This window comes from Dermacentor variabilis, chromosome 11 (genome assembly GCF_050947875.1).
Source record: "Dermacentor variabilis isolate Ectoservices chromosome 11, ASM5094787v1, whole genome shotgun sequence".
NCBI lineage: Eukaryota > Metazoa > Arthropoda > Arachnida > Ixodida > Ixodidae > Dermacentor > Dermacentor variabilis.
In genome coordinates this window covers 105,329,151-105,348,619 of record NC_134578.1, presented here as the reverse complement: position 1 = coordinate 105,348,619, position 19,469 = coordinate 105,329,151, and the positions used below count along the sequence as shown (strand labels likewise).

The window sequence follows — 19,469 nt, the reverse complement described above, 5'->3', positions numbered from 1 at the left end:
TATCTTTCATTGCGAACACTGAAAAATTTGAGCTATTCGAAAGCTTTTCCAAAAATACTCGCGTTTGAGAATACCGGCTATTCGATTCGAAGAAGGAATAAAATAGCGCACTATTTGATTTGTTACCGGAAGTTAGTACAAACGTTCGCATACCTGTCCCTCAAATCTTAGACTTCCCCGGTTGAAGCGCTCAATCATTTCTTGTAAGTCGTTCCCTGAGTTGCCTAGTAGGACAATGTTGTCTGTAACGATAAGGTTGCCGATAAGTTCTCCGATTGTCCCCACTCCTAATCCATCCCTGTCTAGCATTTTTGTACTTCTTGCAAGGATGAAAAAAATAAAATTAAGAATAGTGCGACTCCTTGCCTTTCTTATTACTTTGATTTTTTTTGGTTTTGTGTAGAGAACTATGACAGCTGCAGCAGCTCGTATACGTGTGCAGAAGTGAGCACCTTATTGCAATGGTTGAAGGTCATCTGATAAGTGTTGGTTACACTATGCAGTGCTCACAATAGCCGGATTGATCATAGGTCCGTGATCCACTTCAATTTTTCTATTAAGTAAGACTAGAATATCGGCTACCTCCGTTCGCTCTATATTCCACACCACTCCTTTTCCGTCACTTAAGACAGCGCCTAACAATTTTCTTTCCATCACTTGTTGCGTGTTCCCGGACTTGTTCTCGAGCTTCTTTGTTAATTAAGTTTCTCCCTTACATGTTAGTACTGGTAGAACGCAGGGACGCACACTTTTATTTTCAGCGACAGTGGTAACCTGCCAGTCATGGATTGGTAATGCCTGCCGTATGCGCTCCAAACCACTTTTTATTCTGTAATTTCTCTTCCCATGATCAGGGTAACCCGTGCGTAATTGGCCTAAGTAAAGGTACTCTTGCAATTATTTAGAGGTTGACTGCCAATCATGAATTCTCCCTGTCTTACCACGGTTTTCAACATCACTTTTGTATTCTACACTTTACTATTAAAACTTGCTCTTTCGCTTTGCCCGCTAAGGTATTCAATCAATTGATGCAGGAAATCCGAAACGGAGCTGAGTGTGTTTTTTAATGCAAATCATTCTTTACGAACTTCTGGCGCTTAGAATGTATCTATCTTGCCTCCTACGCCATGATGCCGTCGTGGTAGTTTCTTCAACTACGCATACATCAGAATAGCATTGTGGGGCATGACATGCATGCATACATAACATGAATGACATGTCATGATATCAATGACATCACATGTTTTTCCTGCAGGTATGTCATGACATAAATTATATGAAGGACATATGATGCCATTGTGATCGATTACTAAACTCGATCTGTATCTTGATATGAATGACATGACATGTGTACACATCCGACATGAATGACATGGCATAAATGCCATCACATAAATTACATGCATTTCGGCATGAGTGCAATGAATTACATGAATGTGCGTCACGGCATGACAATACATGTATGAAAATCCAAAATCAACAAAGGGGCTGACAGATGGAATAGCACAGTGTGGTATAAAGGTTATAAACGGGATAACGTGCCTCAGAAAAACTGGCCAACGTTTCGATAAAAGGACCTATCTTCGTCAGAGGCAGCCCCGTAATCCTCGGCATGTTAGTTTTAAAGGGTTAGTGCAGTGACGCCGTGCACTGACCGCCTGACTGGCTCTTCTGAAGCCCCAAAAACATGCCGCCAACGACACCCCTTAATGCTCCCTAATCTCTCGCTTCCCCAACACCCTCCCATGTCACTCTTTTTTCTTGTTCTTTCTGTTCTCTTGGTGTACCCCCTTTTTTTTCTCTCCTTTTCTTTCTTTTCTTTTCTCCTCGCGTTCCCACCACTCTCCCGCTCTTGTCTCCTTGTCTTGGGAACCAGGCTCACAGGGCTCATTCTTTTTGAAGTCTCTCCCTGTACAACCAGCCCGGCACCGACAACAACCGCCCGTGACGTCACTGCACTAACCCTTTAAAACTAACGTGTCGAGAATGACGAGGCCGCCTTTGACGAAGATAGGTCCTCCTACCGAAACGTTGGCCAGCCTTTCTGAGTTTCTCATACATGTTTATAACTTTTATAATACATGTATGAGCAAGTCATGTCGTTCCTGCCAGGTCATGAACGCATGCCTCGTCACACTTATTCTGATACATATCTAGTTAAAAAATGACCATGATGCCATCACTTCATGTAATTCACATCGTTCATGACAACCACGCCACGACATGCATGTGGTGTTATTCATGCAATGAACGTCATGACATGAATGTCATGAACATATGTCGTTTTATTCATGTCATGGATATCCTGATACACAACTTGTTCGTAAATGGACCTGACAATAATGACTATCATGTCATACATTGCTGACATGTCATGCTTGACATGACTTGAATAGACTGACATGGCACGAATTTCTTTGAATATATCCTGGACATGCTTCTCAATACATGCATTTGCGATAATAATGACATATATTGTCATAAAATTAGTGGCATATATGCCATGAGCGCATGTCATGGCATGCCTGCATGTCCAGTCATCACATTATTCGTGTGAATGTCGTGTCACGATACCAATGCAGGCATGGAATTACATTATAACCGCGACAAGAAATTACGCCAACCCAGTGAACCAAGTTGTCCAACTTGGGTCGATGGCTATATATGCTCGTGTACGTGATGCCGCGATGGTCGTGGCGTCGCCATGTAGAGTCGTAATGCGACTTTCGCCTTTGACTCTCGCGTGCTACCTGTGTTCGAGCCAGGTGGCACGCCTAAGGTCTCGGTCTCTCGGCAGCAGAACACCGGGTGGGGCTCGCACCTGTTCAAAAAAGCGATTGAAAATCAAGTTTCTGAACGCCAAGGCGCCACCTCCCGTTCTTACCGAAGGTAGTACCGGACTTTCACGGCCATCCTCGTCGTTACCAGGCCACTCAAACGAGGCCTGCTCCTTCCTGGTACACATAGTGTCCCGGTAACGCTAACGCTGCATCGAATTCCTCTATCGCCGTCAGGTCAGCTGCTTGTGTACTCCGAGTGATACCACGTGATGCCGTCAGTGAGCATTTTGTTTCTCAGTTTCTCACCCATGTCAACACTCCGTGCCTCTCGCTAACATGAATTTGATCGTTCTTAGAAATCCTGCAATCGTCTTGATCGTCGTCGTCGTCTAGCTGCTTTCGTCACGTACACGCTCTTTCGTGTTAATTCTAGTTGACGGTACACGCATCACAAACACAAATACTGGATTAACGCAGGCATGTTGGTCAAGCTGGTAACTCTTTGCGGAACCACAAGTAATGCTGCATGGCCGGCTGCCTGCAACGTGCTTCGCATAACGTCGATTCGCACAGTTTGCGAGATATGCGCATTTTTTTTTTGACGAGAGAAAAAGAAAGCTTATGACACCATGTTTTGTGTTGGGCAGATGGCCATTGGGCTTGGGATTTACAGAATGCGTGCCAAGGCAATGGAATGGCAGTCGGGGAATGCCGAGAATTAAGTGGTGTGACGAAATGAGGAAATTCGCAATCAAAGGCTGGTGAGCTGGTGCGAGAGAGGGGTAATTTGACATTGCTGGGAGAGTCCTTCGTCTAGCAGTGTGCGTAAAGAAGGCTGGTGATGCGACGCACTGCCTAATAGCTATTGATAAAGCCAGCCTGCTCTCAGGGCTTGTTGCAATTAAGTGCTGCATCGGTTCTGTGCCGAGCTTACCTCAGTGATTATTTTGTATAATGCGAAGAGTAAACTAAATGCTCTAACTGGCTCATCTTTTGGAGCGTTCTTTTGTGAATGAGTGATATGACTGTATTTTTGTTCGATAAGGCCTAGCCTAGTGTTTTGAAATACTAAGACAGAACGCTGCTTGATTGACTGTATATTTCTGCTAGAAATTCTGAAGTACCCGAAAATTCGAGGGCAGCAGAGCTCCAGTGCAGCTGGAAAATTCACTGCAGCCTACAGGTCATGCGTAAATACAAGTAAGTTTCACGTCAACTATATTCTTGGAAAAGCTAGTCTGCATGGTACACACTGCTGACTGACGCAAATAAATGAATTAGTATTCTTTTTTTTTTGATAGACGGTTCTATCGAAATAAATGCATTCAATAAACGAGTGTATGAGGGGATCCCGGCAAAAGCGCAACCACTTCCGCCCAGCTGAAAATTTTTTTTCAGAGAGAACAGCACACAATTATAAAAGAGTCCGAATGCTGAATTGCTTACTGACCAAGAAGAAAAGTACTACTTCTTGCACTTAAAGGCCTACTTGCCATATGCGATATGCCGGCTTTTGGTTACAACAATTAACGTCTATGTGAAACACGTGATAGAAGTTCACACAGCACTTGAAACTTGTCCTAGTTGCGCCACTGCGTCGGGCAAAGAATCATTGTCCTCGTTTCAAATTCAACTTGTAATATCTTTCGCAACCAAAACTTCCCTAGGAAATGACAGCCTGCGGCTACAAGTATCCTTGCAGAGAATACTCCGTGAGTTGGGCTTTAAGGATTGGCCAAAAACAAGCAAGGATTCACCTGGAGAAAGCCATGAGACCATCGACGATACGTTGAAGAAAATGGGCTTGCGAACTTTTTTCGACTACTACGTCCAACCGCAATCGAAGCACGCAGCCAGCGAACCCACCATTATAGTGAGCATCACTGTTTAATGCTCTCTTGTCGTATTTACCGATTTTGAGTATGCCTCCGTAGTTTGGTATCCATACCAACAAAGAGAAGAAGCGGTTCCTCTACCGTAATTACGAAAGCGCTTTTTCTTCACCGACACAAGCACTACAGCCTTTGAACCTCAAATTGCTCTTGCAGCACTATCACATAGAATCTCATGAATTTCTGCATGCCATCCTTAACTACGTCTCCGGTTGTTGTGCCTGCGGTCATATCACGCTTGTTAAATGAAGTTGTACTTGCAGTTCTCATGTTCTGTACATAATACTTTTTTTTTTAATGCGAAGGATTCTTTGGCCAGTACCCCAGCAAAATCTGTCACTCGAAAAGTGTAATGCATCTGCACAAAAATGCGTAATTTGCGAAGTTAAGCACTTATTCGTAATAATACTGTAAACGTAGATGTTCGGTAGCTTTATAAGCGATAAGGCACCAATTGAAAAAAAAAAAATAATTGAAAAAACCGTTCTCGTCAGGCCACTTTGAAAGCTTACTTTACCACAATACGGGTTTGTATGCAGAGAAGCCTGCTGTGGGGCTACTGAGTATAAAAATAAGAATAACTGATTCGTACACATGATCTAATAGCTTCATAAAAATAATAAATGATTGGTGGCGTTAAAGAAAACTCATGACGTAGCCGTCACCGCGTCAAGGTGTCGTAACATAAAAGGAAATGTAGAGAATAAAATTAAAAAAAAAAACATGGAAAGAACAACTGAGGTGAAACTGGTTGTGACGGTGTTCCGGCTCAGTTAGTACGACCGCCTTTGAACGGCAATGCAGCTTCTTGGCAACTGATCGCCACATCGTTCATTACTCGGATTTCATTTCTTACGCACAGGAAAATCGATGGGTAGACGTGCTTAAGCTAGGAAAAGCAAGTAAACGAAAGCGAAGTAACAGCCGAGCCAAATAACGCGTACGCATTTGTAGACAATTTTCAGAATTTCCGAAGAAATTGTTTTTGTTCCTATCAACTCTTCTAAGTATAGTTTTTCTGTCTATGTAGTACAATTGTAGATTTGATTTCGCGGTCTGGTGCTGTTCGTTACTCGCCCGTAAATAAGCGTTTAGTCGCCACAGGCAAGTACTTAGGAAAGTGTAATTGGTTTCCTGCAATATGTACTGTGTCTTGCTGGTGTTCGTTGGTTTAAGGCATTTTTCTTAAATTTTGGCTTGTGTTGGCCTTTTAGTTTGCTTATTTAGTATTCTCTACTTCTCCCACTACTGGTGTAGCCGTATAATAGGGCTGCATAATATACCGGGTCCTTAAAGTTAAACGGTCAGTTACTTTAATGAAAGCATATTATGCGCAGCGCTTCTTGTACAGGAGCTTTATGCACTCCGGTTTACGGAATTTCCGCGAGCAAGCAGTGTCAGCAAGCAGATCATTAACAAATATTTTCTAATTAAGTTTTGGAATTTCCAAATAATGATATAGCTTGATAAAAAAAATGTGAAGGCAGTCGTATCTTAGGACCACAGAATTTTATGGGATACTTCTAAAGCGTTTGTGTTCCGAGATATTCATAACGAAATTTGACGTTCAATACGCTAATTTCGCATTGAGATGTGTAAGTCTCGCTACAAAGGCGAAACCGCATCGTGACGTTGCACTGGGGGGTGGGGGGAGGGGGCGGGTGACAGGGCGGGGGAGCTACCTTACCACCTTACTGCTGCCACTGTGAGTGTGTCATGGCATGGTCATTGCGGCTGTTCGCCTTTAGCCGTGCTCCCCAGCAACCCTTTGCAATGTGCTGGACGCGGTTTAAATCGCGGATGAGGGACCTCGAAGAGGGGCGCCGTAGTGCTTGATCGCGCATTTCTCTCGCATACAGCGCTACATCGCCAGTCAAAGTTTCGGCCGTTGAGCTGGTGCGGCGAATTGGAGCACCCCGAAATGTGAGCTGTAGAGAAGTGACCGGCACGTCGCCGAAAAATCCAGTTTCGCATTGAAAGCAATAGCGAGGTATAGCGCTGCACTGGAGGCGTATCAGGACAAATGGCCTAATGACGAGCGTGCCAACAGCATTTCAGCTGTCGCGCCTCGACTGAACCCGAGAAGAGGCTGAAGGAAAACCGCCGGCGTTGGCCAGAGTCCATAGAAAGAATTATGTAAATTTAACTCAACGATCACCATGGTGTGGTATTTATTCACGCAGCTGCATAATAAGTGAAACTTCGATTCCTGGCCACACAACGCTGACGTCAGCAGTAGAAGCCATAACGCAACCCTGGCTTCGGCTGAGCGGACTCAGCTGAGCGTGAAGCTGCGTCTACTTTGGCATCCTTGGTTTTTGGAGCCAAACGCGCTTCGCGTCTGCGGAGGCCTTCCAGTCCACTACGCGGCTCGGAAAACCTCTGTTTTGCCGGATTGACTGGGTAGACGACAAGGAGCTTTGGCCACGGCTTCGGAGGACACGAAATCGCTCTCAGTGCTCATTACGCCTTGCCCAAACGGTGCGAGCTGCCTGTACAGTGCTTGTTATAGAAACGGGCTATAGAGATATATTCAAGGTTGTCTAAACTTACCGCTTCCAAATTAAATAAGAAGAAGTGTCTTTTGTTCTTAGTTATTTATTTGCTAATTAATTTGAAACAGCGGCTTGGCGTATTTCTGACTCCTTAACGTTGCTGGTGCGGTCACTCTAGCTTTCTTTATTTTCTGCCTAATCGCACGAGGGTGTACTTAGTTACGGTATTCTTGTTATTGCCACGCACAAGGCTTGCAACGTAGATGTTCTGTACGTTATAATAGCTTTGGAGGTAAGCGATACAACGCTGGCGGATTAGTGAATTCTTTTTCCCGGCGACGGGCCGGCGACGGTGGCAGTTCTTGTGCAACGGGCATCCATGAACTTCGCCACACAGATGATTCAGATTGATTATATTTCTGGATGCGCCAGCCATTATTTTTTTTGCAGCAAACTACGGCGCTATTCTTCTCTCTATCATTCCACACTTTGAACAAGAATTGAACGCAGTGCGTTATCGATCACCCAGTTGCCTTTTCGACACACCTAATCGCACAGTAGCGCAGTAAAAGCGGTAATGGTTTCGCATGCATGCGCTTTCGCTTGAGGCAATGTGCGATGATGATAATGATGATGATAAAGACGATTTATTGCCGTCTCCTTTGAAATGGATCGGTGACAACTAGTCACCGAGCCGGCTTGAGTTTATCAGGTATGCCATGCACGCTTTTTTATTCTAGCAAGTTCATATTAATCGCCTTAAGCTTTTTTCTCTTCCTCGAAACGTCTCTCTCTACCTTGTATAACTACCTATGCCTGCAACGGATCCAGTCGTATCAATCTCTTCCCTCATTTTCCCCCCCCACTATTTCTCAAACGAATCTTGCTTACTTCGACTGCTCACCGGTTGATGCTGCCGTCCACTCTAAATCCAACCGCTTCTGGAAAGTGTACGTTACGTACGGGTCTCACTGGTGTATCCCTTCGCATTCTATTAGGGTGTACGGAGTAGTCTCCGGATTTAGCTGTAGCATATATACATGTCTAATCTTGTAGCGAGCGTTTACTCCAGTATGTTTTTGTCCTTAGGCAACCAGCTAAAGCCTCAAATACCAAGGCACTACTCTTTATGTTGTACAGATTTTCTTCTCTAATTTCTTTCTTCCCATTCTTGTATATGGCCATGGTCTTTTTTTTATTTCCATTCTTCGCATCCACTTCACTGTCTCTGTTTCTCTGTCTTTCTGATGACTCCTGGTTGTCGATTTACGCTATCACTTACCCTGTACTTGGCTGCCGACTCTCTAGATGGCACTAGCTGTTCGCCGTCGATAGTGCCAGCTTGTCCCTCTAGAGAAAACTACTTCACGAAAGTTCCCTATAGACCTCCTACGTGGAACCTGCGTGATGTGACATGAGAAACAAAATTAAGGAATTACGAGTTCAAAGAACCGTGGCACATGCAAGTTACCGTCCCTTTGAATGACATACAAGCAATACAGCTTTTATGTAGTAATCATCTGTTCTTACGTTTCAAAGCAAATTAGGTGCTCCAAATACGTTACTTTGCATTTACATTTGATATCGATCACGCCGCCGCACGCCTGCTTTCACTGCGGCAAGAAAACTGTTGAGGAACTGCTTAACGGGTTAGCTGCGAAATGAAAGCGCTTGCCAAGTAATACAGCAGAATCAGTGAACGCCAACGTCAGCAATACATCACGCAATCGTATACCTTGGTTAATGTATATTAATACAGGAGCAGGAGTATTGAGGAGAAAAGTGGGCAGAATAGAATGGTGCGAAGTGTCTGGGTCTTGTCGAAGACCATACCACGTCGACAAAGAAGACCTAATTGAACGGTTAACTGATGGTGATCACCTAGTACGTGTATACTATCTTATGACCATGACCTCCGATCTCCACCTATATTGAGAGTGTGTAAAGAAGATTTGAGCATACAGTTAAAGAAACAAGTTGCAGTTTAGGTAGAAAGAGGAAAAAAAAAACAATCTAATAGATGCTTTGGGGACCGATTGGTGAATTTATTGGCATCACTGAAATATTTGCAAGAGCGAAGTTACCAAATAAATATTTGTTCACTGGTTGCCATCTTAGGATAGTAATAAGATATGAACATTGTCTACTATACAACTTCTAGAGTTTGAATGTGCGCAATTTAGAAGGCGAGGGTATTATTCCTAGGGTCGAAAGCTTTATTCATCCTTGCTACTGGGCCCACAAGATTACAAAGCTTTCTTTTTTTTTCAATATGCGTGGTGCATTTTATATTGCAGTCATAGACATTGAAACGTTTTTGGAAAGCTTGATTTCTTTTACCAAGAAAAATGTTTGCTCTCTGATCACTTTTTCGCGATTGAGTTGTCAAGTTGTCATTATACCTAAGCAGTTGAGGGGGAGCTGCTTTTGATTTGGAAATGAACGAATTATTATACACTGAACGAATATATGAACGAATGAACGAATATAGAATACAGGAGCACAAAGAAATGTCTTAATTTCGCGCACAGATTTATGTGTATACGCGAGGTCTTCAGAAAGCTCTAGATGTGTTTCTTCATTGTTTTTAGGATTAAAGTTGATAACTTTTTCATGATATTGAACTTCAGTCAGCAATGCCGGGCCGCATAGGCTACATCATAGCCAGACTAAAGACAAGGCGCTTTACTAAGCTATAAATTTGAATATCTACAAGTGTATCATAGTTGTTGGGTACGCATCCTTCGCCTTAAAAAATAAATACAACACTCTTACAGTTTTATGAAAAAAGAGGGTGCTTTTAGTGCCTTAAACCGGGATGATATTGGAACTCAGTCTTTAAACTTTTGTACAAGCACTGGTCAGTGGTTTGAATTATTTGTATTTGGCTGAAAAATGTGAACAAAGCGTGCATCGAACGGAAACATTGCAAAAGGAAAATGCTTTCGCTATACTAAATTTTGATACTTCAATGGCAAATGCAATACGAAATACTTTTCCTTATGAGATGCTTAAACTGCGAGTGAGGGAGCTATTATTGATATAAACAAAAGTCTATACTAACCAATCGTATTCTCCCCACCTCAGTCTTTAACTATAACGCACACGTTTAAGGTGCCACATTGCATGCGGTATAGTGAAGCGACATTTGAGGTAAATATAAAATGTTTGCATTCTCTAGTCAATATAGGTGCTCTATTGTGCAAAAATGTGTAAAAATAAACAGGTGTAACGTTGTCAATTCTACGAACGGGCGCCCTCTGTCACAATCAAGTCATCCATCGCTAAAAAGTCCAGGCCCACAAGAATTTCTTTCTCAGATATTTGAGTACAAGCCCGAATCGCCGCGTTAGCATAACAGTCCTATAAAGGAGTTGCTCATTTTAGAATCATCTGAGTTAGTTGAGAATATGGCAGCTGATGAGCAGATGCCGGCTTCCTTTTTTTCTTGGTTATTTTTTCTTCATAGACGTCAGTTGTTAGACAGCGCTAGTCCTGTTTCCTTCCTTTTTGTGTTGCTGCCCTTTTTCACGCTGAAGAATGTTAAATGGGATAAAGCCAGTTGCTAAAATTGCGTTCACGTCTTCTTGCGCTCATGCAGTGAGAGGCTCGGAAGGGCCGATTTTCGTTTTACTTTGTGTCGACAAATGAAAAGGCGAAAAACAAAAATAAATATTTAGTCAAGGAAGCCGCATGCTTGACAGCAATTCCAAGCAGACCTCTCCCTGCCCCTCTTCTTCCCCCACCACTTAGACCCTGATCATTTTTCAACACGAAAAGAGTTTTACTATGTCGATTATTAAAGCATGGCAATGGCACTGCGTCAGTGAGTTCGTCATAATAACACACCGGCGTTCTCTTGCAGATCACAAAGCGGACCAATTTCTTTTTCGTTTCTAGCGTATCCACTGAAAAGAATTTGTTTTCGGAAATCCCAAATTCCAAGAAAGCTGGTCGGGCAGTATCAACGTCTGAAAACATCACGGCAGAACAGTACGGACGCTACAAAGATTTCATTGCCGAAACAATCAAACTGATAAGGGCCAATGTGACGGAGGAGGAAAGCGCGCTAATGGCGGACGACATTTTGACTTTCGAACAGGAAGTTGCTAAGGTGAGAGATGCCGGGCACGTGTTGCGCAGATGCAATATATTTTACGAGGCGTGAGCTACGGTGTAGCGCAAGTTTATTATCAAAAGCACCACATCTACTTACACGCCTTGTACTCGAGCTTACGTCGGTATTTTTTTCAGATTTCCGACGGAGCTAACTTAAAAAGAATCGAAATAAACGCGACATCCGTGGGCACCGAAGCCTCTTCAGCTAATGTGAGTGTTATGATAACAACAGTGTTTATTCAATGCTTTACTACGTTTCGCATTGTATTTGTAACTCATATCAAACGACCGATTAATCCCGTGCCGGTCTTTTGTAATTTCATGTCACATTTATGAGGCAGCAGCTATTCTTTTCCTTCATACCAGGATCTTCATTATCTTAATTTTTCTTTTCCCAGCCTACATAGAATATCCGTTCTCAAAAGCCACTGAAACGCGGAATTATTTACAATAAATGAAATTGAAATCAGTTCACAGGTTGCGTGTGTAGTAATTTCAGCGTCGCACGTGCATTACAACAAATAAGGCAAAAGCTAACGTTCATCTTAACAACACTCGTCCGTTAGATGGCTTCATCTTTAACGCACAAAGAAAGCGCGCGTGAAATATTGCCCATGGAACGTATTCGCCGTCGTGAGTTCAGGCATGTGTAGCGCTAAGTGAACTTCGAAATATAGCCGATACAAGAAAATACGCGCAGGTTTCGATTTCCTATTTGACCCCGTCGTCTGAGAACCCATAACGTAGTATCGGTGCATCCTAGCTGCCACAGATGCGGAACCGAGTGGCACCTACGCAGGGCTCCAAGTCAACGTTAGAGAGGTTCATTAAAGGGCAATACGTCATCAATAAAGGAAAAATAAGGCATCCACCCAACCGTAGCAAATCGCTGCAAAGGAAAGCCATACGGGTTCCTCGAAAGAAAAAGCCTCGCAGTTTAAGAAAAATTCGTCGCGGTCCGGGACTAGAACCTGGGACCACCGCCTCTCTGGGGCCGCCGCTCTACCATCTCAGCTAACCAGGCGGCAAGCAGATAGCAGGGCGAAGTCGAATAGGTCAACAACTCGAAGCAAAGACAACAGTTTGACGTAATAGATCTGCGAGAAAACCCGCAAGGTGGCAATGTGGCTTAACGTTGCAATTCGCTACGTTTGGGTAGATGTCTCATTTTCCCTTTATTAATTACTTCTCAACACCTTGCGGGTTTTCGCAGAACAATTACGTGAATACTTCACCAGAGGCGCATCCCCAGTAACCCATGTCGGCGTCAAACAGGTTCGCTGAAGAGCGGCGCAAAGGAACTAAGGGCCACATACTCAGGTACCCAAATTGGTCTGACGGTTGGTTTCAAACCGTGTTCACTCGGCACATCGGCCCGGTGCGCGACCCGTTCGACCATGGACTACTTGTAACCCAGATTGGCAGGAAAGCGGTTCGATACGCACATAGACCGCCCACCCCTGAAAGCTGCGTGAAGTACGTGAAGAAAGCTAATCACATCAATAACAAAATTTATTGACGTGCAGAATAGGCAAATGATGAAAGTACAGTTTCACGGAGCAGTGCAGCAGCAATAGACACAAAGCAGTATATTGTCGCGGAGTAGTGACGGCGAATAATGCAGCGGCAAATCCGTGAATTACGAAACTAACCTTTTATTGGGCGAACATGTGCCCACAAAAGTAAGTTACACTCACAGCACAGTGATAGTGGCGAATGGCGATTGTCGAAAAGTTGACCTGCTGGCCAAGCCCATCGGCATTTATACGTGTGTCATCAAAGGTTCCATAGTAATCGCTGGTGTCCGCTTGTCTTCCAGAAAGTTCAGCAGAATTCGCGTTGCATACGCAATCGAATTACGCTAGCTTCGGCAACAACAGACAAAACTATCGATAACATTCGAGAAGCTTTAAATACATGTGGGCGCGTCTCGCGCTGAGCGATAACATTTGTTAGACGGTGAAAAAGCGGTTACCCGAAAAGATAAAAAAGTGAACGTGTCAATATAAGGCCCATAAGTGGAGTCTATCTCTGATTCAGCATTCAGCGAGTTCAAACACCACGGCTTCCTATAGGAACGTACCAGATGACTTATTGCAATTTTTTTCACGTCGCAGTTTACATTACGAACAATGCTTCAAGAAGAACTTGGCGTCATCAACGCCACTTTAGACGATGGTATTCGTATCATATTGGAATATCCTGACTATTATACAGCCTTGCGGAAGTTCATGAGCAGTGTGAACAACACGTGAGTGACATTCGCATTTGCATCTTTCCTGTGACGACATACGTGGAGCTGCAGATTTCAAGAAAAGACAAATCATCATCGTGTTCTTACGTGCAAGGACTCTAAATATTTTTTCTTTCGCTGGAATGTACAAACCCCTAACAAATATTTCTACGAAGGGTCAGGCTATGACCGGAGTAATGTAAACGCGATGACAATTCATTATGGTGTCTTTTGTGCAATTTTGGAAGCTGGTGCTTTACTGCTCATGACATTTCGCTCCAGGGCAGGATTGTGATTGGGTATTGCTTCTTGAAAATGTCAGTATACACTTTCGTCCCGTGGCTCACGCTCATACTTGCGAACTCAATCCTAAATCACCCTTTGCACTATATTAAATGATTAGCTCGAAGTGTTGACGTCAGAAACATTTGTAGTAGTGCTTTAAGGCTGTAATGATCTTACAGTTCGAAGGAAAACGAAGGTTTAATGTAGTGAGCCGCTTATAAAAGGTGTTCAGGTGTACCCATCACGCACGAAATAGTTCTCGTAATCGATCTATATGACATCCCATTTAAGTCTCACAGGAAAAATTCATCGCACATGAAGGAAACTTGAATCTTCGCTCGAACCACTAGAACTACAGATTCACTACGACTGTCGAAAGTTCGTCGGCATCGGCAACTTCCTTGATGTGTGAAATGCAAGTGGATACTAAGAGACAAAGGAACGCGCTCTGTTCTCTATGCTTTTGCGAGCGCATTTAACGAGTTTGGCTCTGAGTAGGGGAACGGGAATTCATACTTTGAGAAAGGTCTGAGCGCCATTATTTTCGCGCGCTGGATTGTTCCCGTCTCTTTCAGGAATGTTGTCAAGAACTACGTCATCTGGTCTTACCTTCGGTCATTGGCGGAGGCGGAAGGAACTGCCCTACACGACCTGTACTTGACGTATAAATTGAATGCAACCAACACGGCACGCTCATCTGCGAGCAATCACGTCGCCGCTTCCTGCATCAAACAACTACTCAAGCCGGACGCCATGCTCAGTGCGGGGGCGAGCTTGTACATTAAGAATAGTTTCGACAAGTACGACAGGAATAACGTAAGAAGTGTTGACGTAATTGGCGCCCGTATATAACTCGCTTACGTCCTTCCCCTGAACTTTTTTTATACAGGTGCAGAAGATGATGCACTTCGTCAAGGCGTCATTCCGAAAGATCATCGCTGAAAACAAGTGGATGACAGATTCTATGAAGACCAAGGCTGCCCAGAGAGTGAGGTCTTTCTCTTCCGGGCGCCATTCTGCGATTCCCCGCTCATAATTAAGCCCCTATTTTCGGCACTTTTAAACCGTTTCAGCTGGCCAAAATGGAAATGGTGATTGGTTATCCTGACTGGATGCTAGACAACCTCGCAGTGAACGAGCTCTATGAATTTGTGAGTAACTCATTTTTTTTTGTGATTGTTCCCACGACAGTCAATTACGGCCTATACAGGTAGATGGTGTATAACGAAGGACTTGACCTAATTTGAGGCAACTCAAGCGACAAAATGTGTAGGCGTATTTGTTGTTCCGTATGCTTGGGCCAGTTAAGATTAAAAGCCGCGGAGCTCTTTTCATCGAACAGGAGCGCACGCATTGCCACAGTGCCGATAGCGTTCAGCGCGTGATGACTTAGGATTAACAGGAGGACACTTTGAACGGCTGTTGGTCAGAGTAGAGATTCTCGCGTACACGACTGCAGAGTTTCAAGCGTAAATATCGAGCCGTGCGCTTACAGAATCAACATTAAAATTTAATTTGATACTCGAACGAGCATCTGTAGTTTGCGGTAGCGATTCGGACATTTTCCGTGACGTCTCTAATACACCTCCAATGAAAATATTTCTGTTGCATGTATCTTTATTACAAGTAATATTTCTTCAATTTTTCGTTTGAGTACCCCTTTCAGGTACAAGCAGCAAACATTTTAGTTCCGTGCAAGCCTCAAGGAGAACGCAGTCAGGCCAAATTTAGTAATTATCTGTGGAATCCAGGAACTACTTGCAGTCTTGAAAGTTCTTGAACCCGTTTGACCAACTTCTCCAAATAAGTCTAGAGCCATCATTTGATATACATTGTTCTCTTTCTTTTTATTGCGATTGCAATTATGTGGACACTCTAGGAGCATTTTTTGCCGTCGCTGTCACCGTGATGTTTCGTATAAAGTCCAAGGGCGACAAAACCATCGTCGCGCCTCGTAGGTTGTATGTGCAAGAGAGAGCACGCGAGGGATGCTGACGATTGCGACTCAATCTGGCGCGCGCGAAGGGAGGAAGCTGAGAGCGAATGCGCCGGCTTCTGCCATGCGAAAGGCCAGGAGGGGATGGGAAAGAGGGAGAGGGGGCGGCGTGGTGGTCCAACAGCAACTGGGCATTTCACGACCGGGCGCAACGGTAACTGCGCCCGGTCGGATGGGGGGCAGATTGTTCTAGAAAAACTGGCCGCCCTGTATACGCAATGCCTCATGACCTCGAGCGTACCGGAATCCTGGAAGAACGCCAACATAATCTTAATCCGTAAGAAAGGGGATGCCAAAGAATTGAAAAAATTTAGGCCGATCAGCTCACTGTCCGTATCCTACAGTGAATTTACTAAGGTAATCGCGAATAGAATCCGGAACACCTTAGACTTCTGTCAACCGAAGGACCAGCCAGGATTTCGTAAAGGACACTCAACAATAGACCATATTCACACTATCAATCAGGTGATAGAGAAATGTGCGGAATATAACCAACCCTTACATATATATAGCTTTCATTGATTACGAGAGAGCGTTTGATTCAGTCGAAACCTCGGCAGTCATGTAGGCATTGCGGAATCAGGGTGTAGACGAGCTATATGTAAAAATACTGAAAAATATCTATAGGGGCTCCACCAGCCACTGTAGTCCTCCATAAAAAAAGTAACAAAATCCCAATAAAGAAAGGCGTCAGGCAGGGAGATACGATCTCTCCAATGCTATTCACAGCGTGTTTACAGGAGGTATTCAGACGCCTGGATAGGGAAGAATTGAGGATACGAGTTAATGGAGAATACCTTAATAACTTGCGATTCGCTCACGATATTGCCTTGCTTATTAACTCAGGGGACCAATTGCAATGCATGCTCACTGACCTGGAGAGGCAAAGCAGAAGGGTGGGTCTAAAAATTAATCTGCAGAAAACTAAACTAATGTTTAACAGTCTCGGAAGAAAACAGCAGTTTACGATAGGTAGCGAGGCACTGGAAGTGGTAAGAGAATACATCTACTTAGGACAAGTAGTGACCGCGGATCCGGATCATGAGACTGAAATAATCAGAAGAATAAGAGTGGGTTGGAGTGCGTTTGGCAGACATTTTCAGATCATGAACAGCAGGTTGTCATTATTCCTCAAGAGAAAAGTGTATAATAGCTGTGTCTTACCAGTACTCACCTACGGGGCAGAAACCTGGAAGGTTACGAAAAGGGTTCTACTTAACTTGAGGACGACGGAACGACCTATGGAAAGAACGGTGGGTGTAACGTTAAGGGATAAAAAAGACGCAGTTTGGTGAGGGAACAAACGCGAGTTAATGACATCTTATATGAAATCAAGGAAAAGAAATGGGCATGGGCAGGACATGTAATGAGGAGGGAAGATAACCGATGGTCATTAAAGGTTACGCACTGGATTACAAGAGAAGGGAAGCGTAGCAGGGGGCGGCAGAATGCTAGGTGGGCGGATGAGATTAGGAAATTTGCAGGGACAACATGGCCGCTATTAGCACATGACCGGGACAGTTGGAAAAGTATGGGAGAGGCCTTTGCCCTTCAGTGGGCGTAGCCAAACTGATGATGATGATGATGACATGGAAGAAAGCGGGGAGGCAGCGTGGCAGGGAGGCGGGAGGCTCTAACTCGGCCAACAAGTGCGTATTTTGCCCGGCCGCGCGCAGTCGCACGTGCCGTATCTTGAAAGGGATCTGCAGACGGCTCATACATTTGTGCGAGCTATGTTCTCGCCACTGTTTACGTTGAAGCGATAGGCAGCACGAAGGTCACTTCGCTCGCTGCTGCTGCCATGCTTGCTCACATCAGGGTTTTGACAGCGAGTATCCGCGCTCATCGAGTATGATGTACTGTTGTAATCGCGCCGCTGGCGCGAGTTGTTGGGAACTCGGCGCTGACGCCCGTTGTTGCACCTGGGTCGCAAGCCCCAAGGGTAGCGTTGGCCTGGCGGCCTGGGGTACAACTGGAAGCATCCGAAGGTCCCGGCAAAGCATGAGTCGACTGGTAACAACAAAACAACTTGTTTATTCTAACATCGCAAAGAGTTGGCGGTCAGGTCGACCGAAGTAGAGAGACGGGAGTGCACTTTACTCAACAGAAGAAATCGGAGCCTCCTTGGCGTCCGGGGGCAGCTGCTTTTATACTCTCGCAGTTGAGGGCGAGAAGGAACCCCTCTATAGACGAGCACGTGACTGTGCCGCTCGGACACAATGGGATAAGGTGGCGCAGCCTCGTGTCGGCGCCACTCGGGCACAATGGGAAGAGAAGGTGGAGCAGCCGTCGTGTCGGCGCCGCTCGGACCCCCTTGCTTCACAGTTGTTGGGAGCTCCTCTCCCCGGCTGCCGCGCTTCGACAAGCGTGGGCACAATGGGAAGAGAAGGTGGAGCAGCCGTCGTGTCGGCGCCGCTCGGGCCCCCTCGCTTCACAGTTGTTGGGAGCTCCTCTCCCCGGCTGCCGCGCTTCGACAAGCGTGGGCACCAATATGCACATACACTCACACACGCACATGAAGACACGTGGCATTGGAACATGCCTGGACGCGCTTGGCAGGGAGGCGCAGCGGCGGCGCCGAACGGGCCAAAATGTCTGCCGCTTTGAACGAAGCCCTGGCGTCTGTTGTATCCTCGCCGGCTTTACCGCGCGTCGTAGGCGAAACGTAACAGACCGCCCCGCCGGGGGAAGGAGATCCCGATGGTCAGGGGACTGCATCCGCTGTCCGGAGGGATGTCGCTCGATGATGCTCATAACCGAAGTCGGGCGTCCCTCGACGTTTCTTGAGCGCAGCGCACAGAGAAGGCCTCGTTCTCTCGTTCAGGTTCGCACGGGACACTGCAAAGTGACTTCGGGAGAGTTCACATTTTTGTTCTCGTTCCCGGCAAGCGTTAGAACTACGCTGAAACTCAACCGCTCAGTCAGCAAGCACGGCACAACCCTCACTAAGCCCTGCCAGGCTCTTTCCCCTTTTATACCACTGCCTAGTTCCTTACAGTAGTCTAGCAGCACTCAGAACGCGTCCACAAATTGGAAAATTGCACTAGAAAGCATGTCATCACTTTGAAACACTAAACAAAAGCAATATGTTAAAAATCCTGCCTCAGGAAGAAAAACATCAGTAACAAACAATTTTGAGGCTGATTCCTACGTTAGGGGCTTCGACTTAAGCCATTGGCGTTACCGTTGAGACTCCCCTTTTTGTAACGCACCTCAAAGGAATATTGTTGCAAAGCGAGGCTCCAGCGCAGGAGGCGGCCATTTTTGGGAGAGATGGTCTGCAGCCATTGGAGAGGGCAGTGATCCGTCTCAATGATAAACCTCGAGCCGGCTAGATAGCATGACAATTTCTGAACGGCCCACACGAGACATGCACACTCTTTCTCGGTGGCGCTATACGCCTGCTCACGACTGGTCAGCTTACGACTAGCATACAGGACGGGGTGTTCTACTTCTCCATTTTCCCGTTGGCACAGTACAACGCCCATGCCTCGATCACTAGCATCGCACTGAACAACGAACCCTTTTGTATAGTCTGGCGATCGTAGCACGGGCTGGCTTGTTAGGGCACTCTTTAGGGCGCTAAAAGCTCTTTCCTTTGTCTCGTCCCAGACGACTGTTTGGGGCTCTGTTTTTCTTAGAGCATCCGTCAGGGGAGCCGCGATATCA

General features: G+C 45.2%; 1 protein-coding gene across 5 annotated transcripts in view; it reads left to right on the top strand.

Annotated features, from left to right (window-relative positions):
- Nucleotides 1-19,469, top strand: part of LOC142563985 (neprilysin-2-like) — a 140,280-nt gene that overhangs the window by 18,987 nt on the left and 101,824 nt on the right. For all 5 annotated transcript variants that reach the window (XR_012824459.1, XR_012824460.1, XM_075674750.1 and 2 more), the window contains 8 exons: nucleotides 3,891-3,980; nucleotides 4,448-4,653; nucleotides 11,033-11,281; nucleotides 11,422-11,496; nucleotides 13,404-13,537; nucleotides 14,380-14,620; nucleotides 14,694-14,792; nucleotides 14,878-14,955. Coding sequence is in view for 3 of the 5 variants with exons in the window: in XM_075674750.1 (XP_075530865.1) it covers nucleotides 3,891-3,980; nucleotides 4,448-4,653; nucleotides 11,033-11,281; nucleotides 11,422-11,496; nucleotides 13,404-13,537; nucleotides 14,380-14,620; nucleotides 14,694-14,792; nucleotides 14,878-14,955 (1,172 nt within the window). In the remaining 2 variants the exon portion in view is untranslated. The remainder of the gene's footprint in view (nucleotides 1-3,890; nucleotides 3,981-4,447; nucleotides 4,654-11,032; nucleotides 11,282-11,421; nucleotides 11,497-13,403; nucleotides 13,538-14,379; nucleotides 14,621-14,693; nucleotides 14,793-14,877; nucleotides 14,956-19,469) is intronic.